Source organism: Bidens hawaiensis, unplaced genomic scaffold, assembly GCF_021521415.1.
Source record: "Bidens hawaiensis isolate Kalapana, Puna unplaced genomic scaffold, B.hawaiensis_p1.1 tig00017681_1, whole genome shotgun sequence".
Lineage (NCBI taxonomy): Eukaryota > Viridiplantae > Streptophyta > Magnoliopsida > Asterales > Asteraceae > Bidens > Bidens hawaiensis.
Window position 1 is genome coordinate 401,582 of NW_027492671.1, and position 22,258 is coordinate 423,839.

The window sequence follows — 22,258 nt, forward strand, 5'->3', positions numbered from 1 at the left end:
TGATTTACTATGAACTCTATAAACTGGTTATTTTTGATTCCATGTTTTGTTAACATTGCAAATATATTTAAAGGAAAAAAAGTGTTGCATATATTTAAAACATAAATGAATTTTCACGAACATAAATGAACGTTCACGAACATAAATGAACGAACGAGCCATGCGTTTATGTTCGTTCGTTTATTAAATAAATAAGCATAAATGAACTTACCACCGTGTAATTCAATAAACATTTTTTTGTTTACGTCCATTTATGTTTGTCATAGTTCATCCGTTTACATCCGCTTACGTTCGTTTATATATTCATTCAAAATATTTATGCTCGTTACAGTTTACACTAATTATATGAAATAAAGTATCACATCAAAAGATAATTATTTGGTATCATAAGCTTTGCATGCCTGAATGATGGCGTCGAAATTGGCTTCCCACCATGCATCATCCTAGTCTCTTCATTACTTGGGCAGGTTGGTATGATGGTTACGGGTCGGGGTGGTGCGTCAATACATGCAATGCTACTGACTTCTTTGTTAGTTTTGTTGCTGGTGGGTGTGTGTTGCTGAGAACCAATAATGTTATTTTTGTTAATAAAAGCAAACCATAATTCGTAGTAAAATCATACGAGTAGTGAAATATGTTGTGGGTGCACCCGAGATTGGTCCTTTTGGACATTTTCTTGTTGAATCCTTTGTTGGAGGAGAGCCCATGTTTGTGTTGCTTGGAGGCGTATGAATTTTCTTTTTCTTATAGTGCTTGGTGTGGGATTTGTTTTTTCATTCGCACCTTGTTAAATACGTGAATCAAAATGGTATGTGTACATATTTAAGATGAACGTGTCTAGTGCAGCTTTGTACTTACTATTTTCTGAGAGCTCGGAATCAGCCACATCCCTTTCCTTAAATGTAGTTTTAGTAACGTGATACATAGAAGTAAGTCGTAGTCGAAGAGCATCTTGCATATAAAATTTAAAAAAAAAATCTTCAAAGACAACAGGTATGACAATTAACTAATACAATATCAAGTTAATCTTGCATTTAAATAGATATTTCAGTAGGTTAAATTCTTGAAGTATGTTTATTCCAGTCTCAATTCTTTTCAAGCATATATATATTTGACCTAATCAAATTAAACATGACATATATATTCACCTTGCATATAAAATTTAAAAAAAAATTCTTCAAAGACAACAGGTATGACAATTAACTAATACAATATCAAATTAATTTTGCATTGGAAATTTTAGTTAAGAGATTAGTTTTATGGGATGTATAGTGATGCTTTAAAGATAGAGGGTCATATACACTAGGGGCAACAATTGTTGACATGATTCGAAACACAACCTAAACATGACACGAAGAAAAATATTTTGGGTTGACTAACAATACTCGTTTAAAAAACGGATCAGGTTCGGGTCAACTAACACAACCCGTTTAGTCGGATTGACCCATATAAAAACGGGTTGACTCGTTAAATTTGTAACAGTTTTCAAAAAAATATTCATATTACTTATTTACTTTACCAACTATAAATTATATCAATTTTGTTTGTAATCTTTTATTTGATAAATGGGTTAAACAGTTCGGGTCAACCCGAATTTGTGTGTGCAGGTTATGGTTAAAATCTTTAACAAGAATAATAATACGGGTTAGGTTCGGGTTACATATTTCAACCCGTCAACCCACAGCTCATTAACTCGCCAACCCAACACGTTTAACACCCTTAGTATGTATATCTTTATCCTTTGTCTCTCCTTTCTATGCTACTAGTTAAATAGTTAGTGGTTAAATTTGTTAATAGAAGAAGGAAAAGGACCATAAAAATGGACATAGAGATAGAAATTGAGAATTGAATGTGGAAGCTTTTAAAAAATAAACAAAATTTAGAGATTTATGTATTTCTCTATATCTTCATTTCTATATATATAATTTTAACTAAATATTACATTTTCTAAACTTATTTCTATATTTGTTTAACATTTCTCATCTCATTCTTCATTCATCTCTACTCACTCACAAATACTTGATTTATTATATTTTCTTTTAATTAAACAGTCAAAAAATATAAAATTTGATGAAGGTGAAAAAACATGAGAAATCAATAAACTTAAAGATGAGAATGGAGATAGAGATAGTGATGGAGGTTAAAAACATAAGAAATCTATAAATAATAGAGATGAACATGGAAAATTGGAAATAGAGACTCTATCCCGGCATTCACATTTCTAATCTTAATTCTTATAATTACACTAAAAATTATTTTTTTTTCTTTTATTTTCAATTAAATAATACTTTTTTAATACATTTATCATTATTTCCCTCACTCGTTTACTTACAACCACTTTAAAAAGATATAAAAATTTAAACGCTATAGAGTATAAGCAATACATTCTCAAATTTACTGATAAACAATAACATTTTTCTATATACTCCATTTAGAGCCACTTTCTATAATTTATAAAACCATGTCACAAAGCTTATGGAATGGGTTACGAATAGATAGAAATAAATAGGTTTATTGGATTTTAATAATCCCTATTGACTGATATTGGCCGATAATAATCCTTATTCATTTTATCACCACTGGCGGTCCCAAATTTAAAAAAGTTGGCCCCCAATGGTTCGCCGTTAAAAATGACTTAACGACGTTATACTTTTTTCCGAATTTCAAACTAATGTTTTAAGGTTTTTGATCGGAAGGAGGATACGAGTCGATTGATATAAAACTTAGCTCGAAACGGTGATCCAGACGACTTGATTTTTGTTAATTGTAAGTTCTAACACCCAAATTGAAGCACTGTTTCGTCGTTTTGGAGCACCGTTTCGAACGAAGTTTTACATCAATCGACTCGTATCCTCCTTCCGATCAAACTCTAAAATATTAGTTTGAAATTCGGAAGAAAGTATAACGGCGTTAAGCCATTTTTAACAGGGACCATTGGGGGCCAACTTTTTTAAATTTGAGACCGCTATTGGTGATAAAATGAACAGAAATTATTAATGGCCAATACCAGTCAATAGGGATTATTAAACTTAAATAAACCAAATAAATATTACAATGTGAACGCTATGCCAAGTACGGATTTAAATAATTATAAAGTACTTTTACAAAATCAAATGGTTTTTTATAAAATTATTGATTACCAGTTACCTATCCAAACTACCAAAGTAATGACAAGAGACAAGGATTTTGAGGATTTAAAAAGCAAAAAAAATTGGAAAAGAAAAATGTAGAAGATTAAAACACTATTTTATTTTTAATAAAAAGAACACAAAGAGGGGGTTTAGGATTGAGTTTGAAAAATGCTTATTGATTTATTGGCTTTTTCAAGAAGCCGATAAGCAAAAAAGGTGTTTGATAAATGTAAAATGCCCTTTTGTTTTGGCTTTTTGACTGGCTTGAAAAAACACTTTTCCAAAAGCCTCAATTTGGAGCTTTTCAAAAATGTTTTTGGCTTTTTGACTGGCTTGAAAAAACACTTTTCTAAAAGCCCCAATTTAAGGCTTTTCAAAAATGTTTTTGGCTTTTTTATTGGATTTTTAGTAATCTACTCACCCTTTACCCTTTTTAGTCATTTTATGTAAATAAGCTCAGCCAAACATTTTTTAAAAAATGCTTATGGCTTTTCCTACCACATAAGCTAATCCAAACACTTTTTTAAAAACTCATTTTCAAAAAGCTAAAAGCCAATAAACATTTAAAAAAAAAAACAAAAAAAAAAAAACACTTTTAGAGTTAATCCCAAACATCCTCAAAATTCCAAGAAATAAGGGAAAGAGAACCCAAACATGTGGCTGCAAATCGGCCAACCCTATTTTCATTTTCTCTTGATGCTAACACATCCCCTTCATCTCACTTTCTATATCAATTGAAAACTCAAGATTCTGATTATGCTTACTTGTTCTTAAATTCCTCATTAATTTGCTAAAAAGATGCTTCCTTTTTAGTGTTCTTGTCCTACAATGATTCTTGATCGCAAGATCAAGTCTGTGATAAGGAATAACAAGAAAGATAAGATCAAGTTTGCATCTTTCCAATCATACTTCAATTTTCTCAAAATCCCACAATCAAAACATCAAGATTTTGTAAACCCACCATCAAAAAGATTTTGAAAACCCACTATCAAAACTTCAAGATTTTGAAAACCCCCAAGCAAAACTTCAAGATTTTGAAAACCCACAGGTAAATCTTCAAGATTTGAAACCCTAATCAAGATTCAAGATTTTGGGTGTGTTTTGAAGGGATGTCAGGAGGGTGTAGTATAGTGTGGTTTAGAAGAGATCTGAGGGTAGAAGATAACCCTGCTTTGGCAGCTGGTGTGAGAGCAGTTCAAGTGATTGCAGTGTACATATGGGCACCTGAAAAAGAAGGTCATTATTATCCTGGTAGGGTTTCAAGATGGTGGTTAAAACAGAGTTTATCAGAATTAGATTCATCTTTGAAGAATCTTGGAACTTCTCTTATTACAAAGAGATCTACTGATAGTGTTTCTTGTCTTCTGCAACTCATCAAGTCAACGGGTGCTAATCGCCTATTTTTCAATCATTTATATGGTGAGTGAGTTATTAATTATGTATGGTTTTTGTTGATTATGGTCTGTTGCGTTAGTTCTTATCTGGGATTGCTAGATTTTTGCTAGAAATTATGAATTTTAAGATCTTAGATGTGCTGTTTTTATAAATGTTGAAGTTTTAGGGGTGTTTGGAAAGATGCAAATTTGATCTTTTATCTGGGATTGTTAACTTTTAGGGGAGTTTAGAAAACTGATAATTTGATCTTTTAAGGTTGCTAGGAAGCATGAAAATTTGATCTTTTTATTTGGGATTGTTAACTTATTCGCCCAAAATCGTGACTTATAAGATCTTGGTTATGATTGTTGAAGTTTTTGGGGTGTTTGGAAACATGAAAATTTGATCTTCTATATATGGAACCATTAACTTTTTCCCCAAAATCATGACTTCTAAGATCTTGGATACATTGTTATTATGATTGTTGAAGTTTTAGGGGTGTTTGGAAGCATGAAAATGTGATCTTTTTATTTGGATTGTTAAACGTTTGCCCAAAATCACGACTATTGAAATCTTGGATGCACTGTTCTCATGATTTGTTGAAGTTTTAGGGGTGTTTGGTAACATGGGAATTTGATATTTATCTAGGATTGTTAAATTTTTGCCCAAAATCATGACTTGTATGACCTTGGATGCACTGTTTTTATGATTGCTGAAGTTTTAAGGGTGTTTGAAAACACGGGAAATTGGGAATTTGATCGTTTATCTGGGATTGTTACTTTTGTTGCCTCAAAATCATGAGTTTTAAGATCATGGATACACTACTCTTATGATTGTTGAAGTTTTAGTGGTGTTTGGCAACATGCGAATTCGATCTTTTATCTGGGATTGCTGAATTTTTGCTTAAAGTTATGACTTTCAAGTTCTTAGATAACTGTTCTTATGATTGTTGAAGTTTTAGTGGTGTTTGGTAACATGGAAATTTGATCTTTTCATCTTTTTAGCTGGAATTGTTAATTTTTTTCCCCAAAATCATGACTTTTGGTATCTTGGACATACTGTGCTTATGGTTCTTGAAGTTTTAGGGGTGTTTGGAAATATGGAAATTTCATCTTGCAGATGAAAATTTTAATGTATCTAAATATCTCACTGTTATAATTTGATGACACCACACCACTTTTATATAAATTAATTAATAAATAAAAAACGGGTCAAGCTCAAGCGAAGCTCGTGCTTGAATAAATGACTCACGAGCCGAGCTCGAGCCTAGTCGAGCATGGGCTTGGCAAGGCTCGTTTGCACCCCACAGATTAAAGAATGGGTTAAAGAGATCAACCCAACACGACCCATTTAATTTAACGGTTTAAACAGTTTATCAGTCCAAAAACAACCTGTTGATCAAACGTGTTATACCATGACAACCCAAAATGAGACTATTTCGTGTCAGTATTTTTTGGTTGCGTCAGGAACTGCCACCCCTGATATCAAAAGAGTGACATATATATTATAAGCAAAGTGACCTGATATTATCTTCTTAGGCGGGAGTTGTGGAGATTCAGGATCATAAGGCATGACAGCGGTCCCAAAATTCTGTAAACGTATTGAACGGACGACCTTCATCATCAAGAACTTCCCATGGCTCGTATAGCAAATCTGCATTAAACGAGCGCACTTCTATCCCGTTATTTGTTAAAACCTCCTTTATCCGGTGATCTCTAACCAGAGACAAAGGATCTGTAACACATGAAACAAAGTTATGTCAAATGAATATTATATAATTTATACGAGTCATAAGTACGCAAAACTTAATATTGCATCAGAAGTATATATATTATAAGCTATGCAGTTGATATCACCAATATATGGTGATATATCGATTATCGGTCCCCTGGTAAAATATCAATGCTGATAATATCGGCGATATTGACTGATATTGGTCCGATATTTGACCAATATATCACCGATATTTCCGATATTAGTGTTTTAAGTCTTAATGATCAACTTTTAGTGTTCAATGTTTTAAGTCTTAATCAGTCCATACTTGCTACGATTGTTAGTGTTTTGCAAAAGGTAAATTGTTAAAATTACTATCCCACCACGATAACCGATATCTCATATATTTTTCCGCATTAACTGCTTAGATTATAAGGATCAACATTGTTAAGGGAGTGTTTGAATGTGTATCAGTTTGTTGTGTTTGGTTGCATCACTTCTGCTTATGTTAAAAGAGTGTTTGGATGTGCATCAAGATCTCAAATCCAATGACTCGATAAAAACTTGAACAACAATTAGATTAAAATTTTCATCTGCAAGATGAAATTTCCATATTAGTAAAAATATAATATAACCTTTATGGCTTATTTGAATTTTGACAAACTCTGTACCTTATAAGTTTTTATCATTTTTACTTAGTTATATTATTTAAGATAATATTATTTTACGTCTCGGTCTAAACTTTTCGAGCTAACACACCGCAATACACATGCATGGTTCAACATGTACCTTACAAGTTTTTATTGTTTTGACATACTTTCTTTACGATAATATTTTATGTCTCGGTCTAAACTTTTCGAGTTAACACACTGCAACACGAATGCATGGCTCAACATTTTTACGTCTATTTTTTTATACGGTTTAACAACCCCAACGCTTATTTTTTATATTTTATGTTTCACTCTAATTTTTGCTAGTTAACACACACACATGATTCAACCTTTTTTACGTACTTGGTTTAACTACCCCGCCACTTCTTTTCTAAGCTTTACGTTTTGATCTAATTTTTACGACTTAACCCGCACCACATTAATATATATAATAATTACAAACTTTGGTGCCGCTAAGTGCCGATTGGGTCACTTACGGCACCGTATTGGTACTATGACAAACATAACGGAAGCCGAACAAATTTTTGTAGACTTACTGTATTTTGTTTTAATTTCGGTACTCTAACCAATGTGACGGAAATCAGCCGAATTTGCGTAGACTCACCGCCTCAACTTCCGGGATCAGCAATGCTCAGATCTTCCCAACGTCCGAGTGTTTCCGACTGACGCCACTCAATTGATCCACCTCAAATTTTATATGTTGTTTTATTTTTGGTTTTTAATTCCAGCATCATAACGCACTTAATCGAAACCGACCGAATTCGTATCGACTTACCACCTCAACGCCCAGGACCGACAATATTTGGGTTTATCATCGTCTGGGTTTTACCAACGTGTCTGCGCGAGATAGAACACTATATTTAGATATTTACAATCGACAGAGTTGTGGAGCACGCGCGTGACAATGAAAGTGGTAAAAGTAAAAATAATGGAGGCCTGCGGCTTTGGCGCTGGCCATGGGCCCCACCACACACATTCTTTGGATGCATAAAGACAAGAGAGCCTGGTTTTACCCGACACAAATTACCCTTCATTTTCCACATTATTTACCACAATGCCATTAACCCCCACATTTTACGTTTCACCGACTTTTTCCAACCTTTTTTGCTGTACCGTATAATAATAACCTTATCCTGTCTTCTTTCTTCAAATGACAATATTACCCTTCCTCCATCTAGCACTACCTCCATAGTTGGTGGACTAGGTGGGGGTGTTTTCGTAATTTCGTATTGGACATACCTTTAGACAATATTCTTGTTGATTTGTTGCAATGGAAGGTGTCACAATATGGTGACACAACTTTTCTTGCATGTAATAAGATTCTTTTTTAATGTTATTTACTACACGGAATGAAGTCGATTCGAGAAACTGTTAACCTGAACGTGATTTGTGTTATTTCAAGTCAAGTATTGATTACCTTTTTAAAGGTTTCAGGTAAACCCGAAAAATTCGTTAACCAAGTATGCCATGATTATAGTATTAGATGCTAAATAGTCAGTCTTTGAAAAAAGATGCTCGATAGTCGTTTACGATATTTCATGTTGTATCTAACTAATACTAAATTTATCTGGCTTTCTTTCTAATATAGCATTGGAAATGGAGGAAGAAATGAAGAAATACATGAAGATCTAAGACATTTTTTACTCTTTAATTTTACTTGTTTAAAGATTGGTGTATGAGTTATGTTAGTTTATTTGGTTATTTAAGTTCGGTAAAGATTATAATTTTGCTTTTAATTTTAACATTTTATTTATTACTTACTTTTTTATTATTTTTAAATTTTCTATGCCAATACTCAAAACCTCAAGAATTCAGGAGAGATTAGGGTCGGGTTTCGGTTTTAGAAGTAATCTTCTTAAACCTGAGGAACCCAACCAGAGAAACCCGAGACCTTAAAATACAAACTGAAGGACACCCATATTTACAACTATCCCCCCCCCCCCCACACCCCCAAAAAATAAATAAATAAATTTCGACCATTTTAACTTCCCCCTCTTCACCTCAACTTCATAGCATTTCATTTTAAACCATCTCAATCCGTCTTTTAAGACTTATAATGCATCCTACTCCATCTATCAATCATTAAATTAACTAATTTAGTTTACAATTAAAAAACAAAATTATAATTAAAAGAAAACAGATTATTATTTTTTAAATAAACAAAAATCACTTTCTAAAATTATTCATTTCTTAAATATGATATACAAAAACAAGTTAGAGAACGATTACATATAGAAAAGACAAATTGGAGATAAATAATCTCATATTTTCTATATTGGTCGAAAATAATCTTATATTTAAAGATCACCACTAATGGTCTAACTTTTCAATTATTTTTGTTTTTATAGACCTCTGTTAAAAAACACCTTAACATTAGTAAGTTTTTTTTTCCAAGTTTTACACCGATATTTTAGAACTTTTGATCAGAAGAATGATACAAGCCAACTTATGTAGAAGTCATCTCTAAATGGTGATCCATGTATGGATTTCATAGAATGCTAAAAAAGATGAAATCTGTGATGGTGGAATGATTATAGAAGGCACGTCTCTATAATGTGTGATCTATTTTTCCTTTCAGCTTGATCTAAATTTTATATTCACACGAGATTATTTGAGAAACAAACCAAAAGTCTCTATTAGAATTATGACATGAGTTATATTCACATGTTTGAGTCTTTAAAATCGGTAATAAAATCTCTATCTATGTATTTCTTTTCTTTATATAAAGCTTCACAAAAGATCATTAAGCAACTCGAAGCAAATTGAGGAATTTTTTTTAGGGTTGTAACTCGGGCAGAAATAAGATTTGTTGGGTAAGTTGGGACCGGGTTACTGCGCCAATCGAAGCTGGTGGTCTTGGTCTCTCTCCTCTCCGAGACTCAAACATTGCTTTATTATCAAAATGGTATTGGCGATATAAACTCGAAGATGATTCCTTATGGCGAAAAGTGATCATGTCAATTCATAGCTCAATGAGATCTTGGCCAATTCTTCCTCACGCTAAGCGCTTCACCGGGGTTTGGAAGACAATTGCAAAGTTGGAGAACCATTTGGCTGTTTCAAGTCTAAAACTTGGTAATCTTGTTAAAGGTAATCGTGGTAATGGTAGAAGAATAAGGTTCTAGATTGACACGTGGTTGATATCAGAACCTCTCAAGGATGCTTTTCCAAACCTTTTTGCTAATGTGGGCTATAAAAATTGTTATGTTGTGGATTGCTTTGACAAGAGGATTCATTCTTGGAAGTGGAAATGGAAAAGAAAGTCTTTGAGCGGAGATGAAAGAAATGAATTAGTTGATTTAAAAAATTTATTACAACATGTAAATCTTTCGGATCAACTAGACAAATGGGTTTGGACCGTTGACTCTTCGGGGAATTTTTCGGTGGCGTCTATGAAAAAGGTTTTGTTTAATACTTTTGGTTTAAATGGTTCGTTTGTAATGGGTTGGAACAATTGGATCCCAAAAAAATAAATATTTTCATGTGGAAAGCTGAGATTGACTGGATACCGACTCGGGAAGTTCTTGCATTTAGAAACATTCCGGTCAACACGACCATCTGCTCATTATGTGAGGAAGGCCCGGAAAATGCAAATCACTTGCTTCTCTCGTGTCAAATGGCAAATCGCGTTTGGCAGTGTATTGGCTCTTGGTGTAAGATCCCTCCCATTTTCGCATTCGTGGTTCGTGATCTTCTTATAATTCATAAAACTGCTCCACTTTGCAACAAAAAGAAAAAGGTTTTACAAGGTATTATTATGACTACATGTTGGTGCATATGGAAAGCAAGAAACCAAACTATCTTTGAAAATAAGGAGAGCTCGGTTGATAAGGTGATTGAAGAAGTTAAATCTTTGGCGTTTCTTTAGATAAAGAACAGATCGTCGTTCAAAAACTTATCTTGGAGAGAGTGGTGTAATTTTTCTTTCTAAGCGCTTCCTTTTGTTGTGTTTTTTTATCGGCCTTAGCTTCTTGCTAGTTCGTCTTGTTTAATGAAAGTTGTCGTTCGAAAAAAAAAATATGAATTGAGAGATATTAATCCCAACGTCTCTATTTGAGTTATGACATGAAAATTTTTTTCTTAGAATCCAAGAGTCACTTTTTTCATTCCAATCAGTCAACTTCGGGTATCAATGATATTCTATATATTCATCTTAGCTTCATTTTGTCAAATTACACGAGGATAATCAAGTAACCAAACTTTGTATGTGAGGCAGGATGCTTGAGTATGTAATCAAAACAATAAATAAAGTTGCACGTGACACAGTGATTTATCAAGGAAAAAGCCCGTGATCTTTTAGAGGAACTCCGGCAAAAAACCTCGGGAGGGGAACACTATCCCTACTTTAATCATATTAAGTAAAAATGGGTGATTACAAGTGTTGGAAGTGTTTAATCGTTGCTATGAGTACACTAGAGTGTATACGGGTGTGTGTATGTGTCTTATTACGATCAATACAACTTCTACATATAGTTACAATGGTTATAACAAGCAATAATGAACATTAAGTGCACTGGCGAGGATCCTGGAGCGGTTACAGATTGCATAACTTTGCCATAAACAAGTTGTAACTCCCTCCGACGTCCATAATCTTCAATGTTTGACCAAGTCTTCAGCTATATATTAATTGTCGAACGCTGCTTGCAAGACCAAGTCAAAAATGAAAGAATAATGTTAATTAAATAACGAAATTTACCATATTATGATTTATGTGTGGTCTAATACTGAATCAGTGATTAATATTTTAGTATTCATCAAAATATTATTGTTATGAAAATAATTGAATTAAGAAGTGTCATTTTCATACGATCAAGTGACCAATGTGAAGTCGTCCCTAACAAAAGCACGTGAAGTTGATATTTCCCTGTCTTTTTGGAAGCACCTTTAAAGTAAATAAACGGTCCATCTTACTTTTATTAATAATACTTTGTACTTATAATATTATATATATATATAATATATGTGTTATACTATATATTCATATCAAAAAAGGGATGATGTGCATAACATAAAAGATGATAATCTTGTGAAGATGGTTGGATATTTCGCTCCAATTGTCAAATCTTTTTATTCGATAATTTTGTGGTTGGATTTGCTTGTTTTTATCAAAAAGAAAGAGACGTTATTGAGACGATTATTTATTTAGGGTTTGGATCAAATACAAATGAAATTAGTATGCTAATTGTGAGAATCAAGTAGAATAATTATATATACAAGTAGAGTAATTTTGTAGTCATATCATAGAGTAATTGTAATTATACAATTACTCTATGATATGACTACAAAATTACTCTATTTGCATATATAATTGCTCTACTTAATTTTTACAATTAGCACACTAATTTAAGTACGTTAAGTTTCCCATTTATTTATTTGTACAGTTTGGTGACTATTTGGAGGTTTCGAAATACAGAGGTTTTTGGTCATTGGGAAGCCGAAAATGAGAACTTATTTAATTCAACTATTTCACTGTCATATATGTGTTGATCTAGTCATAGTGTTAAATTTTCTGTTGTTTGAACAAAGTGGATTAAAAATCCTCTCGGGATAGATCTTGACTAGCGGTGCCTTTAAAAAAACATAAAAATTGATCAATAATTTTTTTTAATTTAATTATAAAACAATTGTTTTGTACAAAATATATATTAAATTCAAATAATAAAAAAAATTAAATATTTTATTGTAAAAATATTTTGTTTAGTTATAGATAATGCTTGGATTTAAAATTTTACAATTAAAATTAAAATTCAAGACTTTCATGTTTATTGTAGGCAATGGGAATTTCAGGAGGGCAAAAGGGCACATCTCACCCAGTGGCGGACCCAGGATTTTTTGCCAATGGGGTCCCAATTTTTCCGGTTTACAAAATTTTTGGGTCGGTCGTTATTCGGGTCGGGTCGAGACGAGGAACATAATAAAACACGAAAATATGGTGTCATTGGAAACGAGTAAGTAGAAAGAATATAGATTAGAAACTAGATAGAACATACACTTTTAATTCATTTTTATTCATACCCGAAAAACATAAGCGTAAGCTATATATATATATGGTCTTACATGAATAACCAAGACATGAAAAACTAACTCTTACACAAATAAATGATTAATTATAATATACATACACAAGATAAATAATTTAAGTATATGTAAAACTCATGTTGTCATTATATATGTTGCATGGTGATAATGGTTATATGGGATAAACTAAAGTGATAATGGTTGTATGGGATAAACTAAAGAAAAAACACAAATACCCTAACTAAATAACTAATATTGACTAGAATATTAAAAAAACAACAAAAATTGGGTATGGTGAGGCTTGAACCTGCAACCTCTCAAAGAAAAAACAAGGGACTTTCCACTAGACTAGTTCAGCCTTTATAGTATGGGTTCCAAGTATTAATTTTTATGGGGTCCTTACAAAATTTAATATATCGTCTCTAAGTAATTTTTAAAAAACATTGGTGTCCCGGGACCCCGATGGGAACTATGTGGGTCCGCCCCTGATCTCACCTTCAAGTAATCAATTTTGACCAAATGTAGGACCATCAATTCAATTGGACACCACCTTGACTTGGACATGGGCAAATTGATTTTGTCTCGTCAAAACATTAATAATAATATTATCTTCAGTCTTTACATGTCTATGTTTTTAAACTGTACAATAATAGTGTGTGGATTATTTAATATTTAAAAGTACGACAAGCTAGAAAGGCCAACTTAAATGAAAACCATAGATGCGAAGTTTTGGCCTTAGTAAAATAAATGTGATCTAAGTATAAAATGTTGTATGTATAGATTATGTGTTTTTAATTTTTAGGTGAAGTGACAATTGTAATAAAATCGAGTTTGGATTAATTCTATAAAACCCCAGGGCCTATTCTACTTGTCTCCAACCTTCGATATGAACTTTCGTTAAGTATTTGCAGCGCTTGATGATGACAATCACTTTGGTATTAGTGAAATCTCGAGTCTTGACAATATAGAAAATTTCAAATATTAATAATTAGATAGGGCCAAAAGGTTGATATCACTCACTCTGATGGTATATCTATATTTTTGAAAGAGAATATGATTCCTTAGTCATTTGATACGTGGTATTGTAGTCGTGCATTCACCTTCGCCTATGTACTTGGTTATATTTTCCCACCAATTCAAGGCTAAAAATCATGCGTATGTTGTACCCTTAGCACTACTCACATATCAACTTTCATGTGTCATCATGTAACGTACTTTGAGTTAATAAAGTTCAATTTACGTACGACCTGGACTCACATAGTATCCATTTTTCCCCCACACAAATCTGATGCAAAAATGGCACACAATACTTGAGTTTGCTATTCATTAATTCATAACTCATTTCAATACAGGAAAATCACTAAAGTAGCCGATTTTCATTTAACGCGTTATAAATCTATAAACGATAACCCTACAACTCGATAGGTCAAGGCCCACATTTTCGACATTCAGTGTTCACCATATATGTTTCCTCCTAGTCTGGACAGTAGTGTTTGTCATATACATTCTTGCTAAAACAATATGAATGGCATTTTTAACAATGTGGTCCCAAGAAGGCACAAGTATACAACTTGGTGTGTTTATCATGTATTATTTTTTTTTCTTATCTTTCTTACTATGTATCTTTTCCTATTAGTTATTATAATAGGATGGTAAAAAAAAATTTAGTTTATTTACCGTTATTTCTTATTACTTACTATAATCCTATACCAAATTTTTGTTTGGTGAAATAAGGAAAGTTTAAATTATTTTGTTGCACGACAGAGATATGTCACATGACCACAACCACAACCTTAGCATATGTTACATCAATGCTTTTTTCCGATGTTTGGTCAAACTTTTTCTAATGTTTCACTATATGTTTTTCATTTCATCTCAAGTTGTCATATGGTATATAATTGTTAAATTGTATATGTATTTAAAAGAAAAGAAAAAGAAAATACCAAATCTGGCAATGTTGTACTTTATTATATACATGCTTAATATTTGTGATGATTTTTTAGCGTAATAAAATTCATATAAAATAGTGACGCTAATTTATAAATAGTTTACACATTGTAAACTACATATGCTCACAAGTCAAGTTCAAGTAGCTACCACATGTTCATCTGAGACTTGAAAATTAAAAGGTGAGCTCGATTAGACGATTACCATGTTTTAGTTAGATTCATGTGTTGTACTTTACTATTTATAGGGGAGAAATGGTTAGCATTTTATGAAGCACAATAATCATGTTTTAAACTTGAAACCTATTAACTATTTGAAAATGGGTATTTGTCAACGACTATAAATGAAGGTTGGTGTTTTTTTACTGTATATGAAGTTGAATAACCTACTTAGACAAGATATAGTCAACGAGAAAGCTCACCAACTCGAAAATAATACAGGCTGATATCGAGCAAAATTTTCTCATATAATAATAAAAAAAAAGCAAAACAAATGGAACTTTCAAGCAAGAAGCTAGGAGCCCAAGTAAATTACATAAAACAAAAGGATAAAACCAAAACGCAAACACAACGATTACAAAGGATGGTTAAAAACCTGCACCGAGCTAGCTTCCAAACCCGTCTTCAACTTTTTGTAACAAGCATGGGCTATTACACTAGCCCTAGTTTAAAAAAACTGTTTTGTGTAAAATTATACCATTTTAACAACCTGTCAAACTAAATGGGCTATATGTAACTCAACGTAATTTACTTAAATTAAAATAAACCAAAAGAGTTTAATATAGAAATAATTTTTATGGTTTGGCCATACACAACACAGTTAAGATATAAGTTTAAAAAAGTGTATTTGAGATGTTAGTTTCGTAAACATGTCTGATTTCTAATGTAGCCAAGATTTTAGTTTTTCATTACCTTCTCTCCTAATAAATAGCTATGAAGCTATCTTTCCTACTAAATAAGGATGACTTAAAATAATAAAATGTCTAAAATTTGTTATAATATTCTATTACAACTTACTAAATCACATAAAGAAGATTTCAATTATATGTAATCTTAATTAAATTTTGAAACAATTGCATATATCTCTTTCTTAAACAATTGCATATTTCTCTAAAATGCAAGTTTTAATGTAAGATTTTATATTGTAGTTTTAAAGGTTGTATTCATATGAATATATATTATATGGTTAATGTTTAGCACGGGTTATGAAGGAAAAGAAATGTTACACATAATGCTTATGTCATAACTTATTTAAGGTGTATTAGTCTTTATTAATATCAAATATCATTTTTTGGTTGTTACTGGTCTCAACTAACGAATTGGATGCTAAAGGTCCCATTTTTTAACGTATTTGTTTCCAACGGTCCGCGGCTAACAGAATCTTAGCGCCATTAGTTGTAAATCGTCGGAAAAATGTTTTGGCAGGAAAACTCAACATTTTCGTCCGAAACATCTTTGTAACATTGGATCGGATATTACCTTTTACTAGTAAAAACAACAATTATTAAGATCATCGGAACCCTAGAATCATTCTCGGAATAGGTTGGTGGTGGTGGCGTTGTTCAAGTAGTGTTCAGGTTGAGAACAAACACGTTAAAAGATGGGACCGTCACTAATCATCTCGCTAGTTGGGACCGACAACGACCTAAAGATAATAGTTAGGATTAATAAAAACCAATTTATATTTATTTAATGTGTCACAAACCGGTATTTTCATGAACCGGTTCCTGGTATTTGACCGGGTTTTCCGGGTTTCGGGTAGGGGAGGGTTTTGACCGGGGATTTCCGGTTCCGCCTGGTCCGGGTATGGCTTTGGGGAGAAATCCTATACCATGTCCTAACCGCGGGTCGGGTTCGGATACACCGAGTCGGGTCCGGAACTGGGTATTTTATGCACCTCTAAAATAGTGTGTCAAGGTAATAATAATAAGCACTGTGTATCGGGCCGACATGACATTAAGTGTTTCAAATGTGGGCCCTTTTAATTTTGCAGACATTTTTATCTTGGGCCTAAGCCTTGATGTGTAAAATGGGATGTGGCCCTATCTTTTATGGGACATGTCGTTATTGTCGCTCGCCTGTCGGTGTCCGTGTCTCATCAGTCATGATTCTTGAACATGTTTTGTCTTCACTCTGTATGTGTTTTACTAAAGACTTGGGTTTAAATTCCTAACTTGTTACACAACAAATCAAATAACATAAAAATCGGACACCCAATTCGTTACTTATTTCTAACTCGTGTGATATAATCCACTATCGTTTTTAATTCGTGCTCTTTCTAGAATCATCCATATTTCCGAGTCACGTTTTCCTACTAAGTTAATGTAGTCATCACGAGTGAGATACCTTTCAGCTCGGTTTGAAGATTTTTAGCGGGCTGAGAAAATATTAACTATACCCAGTAAAAATCTCACTCATTGTAGAATAATTAGTCGGCTCTGGGAAGGTGGGATTTAATCAAACGATAAGTTTATCTAAGAGGATAGAGAGCTTGTTTCAGAGTATCTCCGACTCCAAAATCATTTACATGAGAAGTATATTAAAACTATAAGGTGTTTGAAAAAATAAAAAATAAAACAAATTATGCTTGCTGACGGACTGCATCTGACGGAGCCAGCCCATCAAAACTAACCAGGCCCATTGGCCATTAGAAAGCCCAAAATAAGTACCCTAATTTTGCAACATATCATTATCAACCCTTAAACCGAAGATCTGGTTTTTACTATAATTCATATATATTATTGATGTAGACACAAATGATGATGGAGAATGGAGTACATAGGTAAACGTTTATATTTTATATAATTTATTAGTAATTTTTAATTGGACTAAAATACCCCTGCACTTTTATCACTCTTGTAAAGTAGTCTGCAATACTGCACTTTCATCACTCTTGTAAAGTAGTCTGCAATACAGTGGAAACAGAATTATTCATTGCGTGAGAATGAAAAAATTGGTGTTTGGTTGCTTTATGGAATGGAATCATCCATTACTCATGGAATCCGATTTTATCAAAATCATTCATTTCCATACCCTTTTTTTATGTCACATTTTTTTACTTAATTCATGAAATGTTCAAATATGTTACAGTTTTTTCTCTTTCGACTCATTCGTTTAAATTTATTTATTATGATAAATCAGCTCATTAGCCTAGCTAGTTTTATTCATCACAAACAAATCTCACATCAAAACAATACCAATGTAAAAATATCAGCACTGCAATAACAACATTCAGCACAAAGTTTTCAACACCAAATAACAAGAACCATAAATCATAAATGTATGATTAGTAACACTAACACCCTCAATCAACTCTTTAACAAACCAAAAAAAAAAACTTAACCAATATCTATCCTCTAGCCATATGATCATCATACTTCATATCCAACCAAACCCAAAACCCGCCGGGGGCGGCACACCACTACACGAACCCATCCCATTCCCACCCTCGTTCCCAAATCCGACACCCCCAACGCCCACATCACCCGACAACCCACTCGGTCCCAAACAAATCGGAGTATTCTTAATCATCACAAGCTCATCAGCCCTCACCAAAACCTTCCTCTTCAACTCCAACAATGACAACATATACTGCTCCAACTCATCAACCTCCATCCCATCAACCTCTTCCTCGTACCATAATAACCCGCCACCTTTCAACACTTTCGTCTCTTGTATCATCTCTCTTCGCTTCTTCTCCGCCTCCAACTCCTTCGATACCTCCAAGTAATGCTCGTTAAACGTCCAACCTTCTGGCATTGCTAATGCATTATTATTATTATTATTATTACCACTACTACTGCTACTATCACTACCACTAACACTACCAGTATTAATATTATTATTGTTGTTGTTGTTGAGATAGCGGTCGATGATGGTATCGGCTTTGGGGTGGCCAAAAGCAAAGAAGCGGCCACCCGGGGAGTTAACAAGAATGGCAATGCGGGCACCGGTCAAGATGCAAAGTTCACTGGCCTTCTTGAAAAGACCGGCACGACGCTTCGAGAAGGTGACTTGACGGCTGTTGAGTTCTTCGATTTTCTTGATTTCGATCTTTTTACGGCCTTGGGATGTCTTCTTCTTGATGATCTTGTTCATGGTGGCGTGGAGGCTGGAGAAGGTGGCGGTAATAATATTATTATTGTTCATGACTGAGGATGTATATTGTTTAGGGAGAATGTAATGGTTATTGTTAATGTGAGGGTGAATTAGGGTTGTGAATAGGTGTTATATTTATATGAAATTGAAGAGGTAATTATAATTAAATAAGATGTTGGTTATTGTTTTAGGGAAAATCTCGAAAATTATGGTTGTCAAAGATTTTGTCTTAAAATGCGGGATCAATGGTAAAAGGAAGGTTGTTACTTGTCAAAATTATATCGAGAAATTTTCGAGTGGTTAGTTATTGTTGTTGTTGTTGTTGTTGTTATTATTTTTGTTAGTGTTCATGATATTCATGAGAATGGTTATTGTTAATGTGAGGGTGAATTAGGGTCGTGAATGGGTGTTATATTTATATGAAATTGAAGAAGTAATTATAATTAATTAAGACGTTGGTTATTGTTTTAGAGAGAATCTCAAAAATTATGGTTGTCAAAGATTTTGTCTTAAATGTGGGATTAGTGGTAAAAGGAAGGTTGTTACTTGTCTAAATTATATCGAGAAATTTTCGAGTGGTTAGTTATTGTTGTTATTATTATTATTATCATTGTTATTGTTAGTGTTCATGATATTCATGAGAATGGTTATTGTTAATGTGAGGGTGAATTAGGGTTGTGAATGGGTGTTATATTTATATGAAATTGAAGAAGTAATTATAATTAATTAAGACGTTGGTTATTGTTTTAGGGAGAATCTCGGAAATTATGGCTGTCAAAGATTTTGTCTTAAATGTGGGATTAATGGTAAAAGGAAGGTTGTTACTTGTCTAAATTATATCGAGAAATTTTCTAGTGGTTAGTTATTGTTGTTGTTATTATTGTTAGTGTTCATGATATTCATGAGAATGGTTATTGTTAATGTGAGGGTGAATTAGGGTTGTGAATGGGTGTCATATTTATATGAAATTGAAGTAATTATAACTAATTAAGACGTTGGTTATTGTTTTAGGGAGAATCTTGAAAATTATGGTTGTCAAAGATTTTGTCTTAAATTTAAATGTGGGATTAGTGGTAAAAGGAAGATTGTTACTTGTCTAAATTATATCGAGAAATTTTCGAATGGTTAGTTATTATTGTTATTATTATTATTTATTTTCAATTCTTTTTCATAGTTTTTTTAATGGCTAACGAATTCTCCAAATGGCTACTGACTAAATTTATCACATCAGATACACTCGTCTTTCGATCCGGGAAAAACTCTCACCTAAGAACGATGCTCGTGAACATTCGCCTGAAGGCACGACATTGTAGTGAGATAAAACATTTTCAGTTCAAGGATCCAACTAGTGAAAATCACCAACTCGCATAGTCTCTCATCATCAAGTACCTCGGTGTCTCTGAAACTAAATTCTAGAGGCAATAATCAAACCTAGATCGCATGGAACACCAAGTCTATCTCTTATCACTTCACCACTAGCTTATTGACCTCACTTTTTTTTTCTTTCTGTGTTAACTATATTTCGATTAATTAAGTTATTAAATAGTAGCTATAGACGGTTTAATGAAAACTGCAAATTAAGATTCATTAATTTATCATTTAAAAGTTAACCTTAAGGAGAATATTTGTAAGAAATTGAATGATTTCATCTGATTAATTAGTTTTTATGATCATAAAAAGCTTCGTACATACTACATACATAGATAATAAAAATATAATGAATTTACACGCGTGATTAGATTTTCTTTTATAAGCCCCACTGCCCTTATCAATTTACTTTTACACGGTTTCTAGACTAGAGTCACAAACTTACAATCCTAACGGGAAAAACCGGTATATTACAAACTGATTTGTAACCGATATTAACTTTAGGTTAGTGACCAGATAGGAATTTTCATATAGCACGGTTAGCCGGTAATAGATTAATGAGGCTAACTAGTTATTAATTAAACCGAACCGGTTACATAGGCTAGGGATTTCCCACCAACAAAAGGGATAGAAATCGTAATCAGTTATTTGCAATAACCAATTTTTGATATTTTTGACCAATAATTGGTTACAAGGGAGTGAGTTGACTATTTCAAGTAACAAACACAATAATTTTTACAAGAATTTCAACACTACATATATATAAATCAATATATGAAAAAAGTTCTTTGTAAATTTCAGAGCTAGACGTATTACGCCTGAGTCAATGTGACAAATTGAGTCTTCAAAGACTACGTACGAACCATCTTTTCATTTACAACCTATCATCAAATTAGGTGGCATTGGTTCTCGTATTACAAGACATATATCTTACAACCTATCACTGTTTTCGCACTTTAATATCAAAGAATTTTCGGTGGCTAAAGTTTTAAGCAACCTTTTCTAGATTTTACAACGAAACGAATGTTTATAAGTGTAACGGTAAGAAAATATACGATATCTCTCAACTTAATTTCTGATGTAAAAAAATATGTAAACTTAGTTACCATGATCATGTGGTAACAGTTCACTAAAGCTTTGGCCATTCTAGTCGTTTACCATTTTTTGAACGATTAACAAAATTTCATTAAAGAAAAACTTGCAAGATGTCAGATACACCACACCAAAAGTACAAAAGACAAACAACCAGCCAATTAAACAACCGGATTTTGGTCGTTTGCCATTGAGTTTTAAAGCTTTCACCATTCAAGTCGTTTGCCATTTGGTTGCTTTCTATTTGTTGATTTGTGTGTTTCGATCTTCACATGGAGAAGAGTCGTGGCCTTTTATTTGTGTCTTGATCTTTCTTTTGTTTTGAGATTTGTGTAGTTTATAACTTTTTTTTACTACAAAATTTTATAAACTCATAACTAGTTTTTAGTAAATAACCTATTCACATATCCTAGGTTAATTATAGGGATGAGCGTTTTCGGCACGGGTACCGATTGGTACCTGGTACCGAATCGGTACCAAGTTTTGAATTTTCGGTATCGGTACGGTTCGCTACGGTATTGGTATTTCCCGAATTTTTCACGAAATACCGGTACCGTACCAGTACCGAATCGAGCATTTCGGTACCGAGACCGGTACCAACTATTTCCAAAATTCGGGATCGGGATTTTCGGGATCGGTACCGGTCGATACCGGTACCATCTCGAGCTCATCCCTAGTTAATTCTTACATTGTATTTAAATTTCGGTTTAGATTAGTTTGATTTCTTGACACAAAATGTTGTTCGTTTGCTCACGCATTAACCGATTTTAATTCTATTTATTTACTTGGCCGAGATCTTGATAAAACCGTATTTTGGTCATCAGAGGCCGTCTCTAGCAATGAAGTT

At 32.9% G+C, this 22,258-nt stretch overlaps 2 protein-coding genes and 1 pseudogene across 2 annotated transcripts; 2 read left to right on the forward strand and 1 right to left on the reverse strand.

The window, feature by feature from the left end:
• Positions 1-4,240: 4,240 nt before the first annotated feature.
• Positions 4,241-4,558, forward strand: LOC143554447 (cryptochrome-1 pseudogene; annotated as a pseudogene).
• Positions 4,559-10,370: 5,812 nt separating this feature from the next.
• LOC143554448 (uncharacterized) lies at positions 10,371-10,757 on the forward strand. Its single transcript, XM_077044195.1, has one exon. It carries the CDS (start codon positions 10,371-10,373, stop codon positions 10,755-10,757), a length of 387 nt encoding a protein of 128 aa, XP_076900310.1.
• A 7,443-nt stretch (positions 10,758-18,200) lies between these two features.
• On the reverse strand, positions 18,201-19,002 carry LOC143554449 (agamous-like MADS-box protein AGL29). The gene has a single exon (XM_077044196.1). It carries the CDS (start codon positions 19,000-19,002, stop codon positions 18,232-18,234), a length of 771 nt encoding a protein of 256 aa, XP_076900311.1. The 3' UTR covers positions 18,201-18,231.
• Positions 19,003-22,258: the final 3,256 nt, after the last annotated feature.

Excerpts from the sequence above, each read along its gene's own strand:
- LOC143554448 (XM_077044195.1), top strand. The coding sequence starts at position 10,371 with ATGTGGAAAGCTGAGATTGACTGGATACCGACTCGGGAAGTTCTTGCA.
- LOC143554449 (XM_077044196.1), bottom strand. The coding sequence starts at position 19,002 with ATGAACAATAATAATATTATTACCGCCACCTTCTCCAGCCTCCACGCC.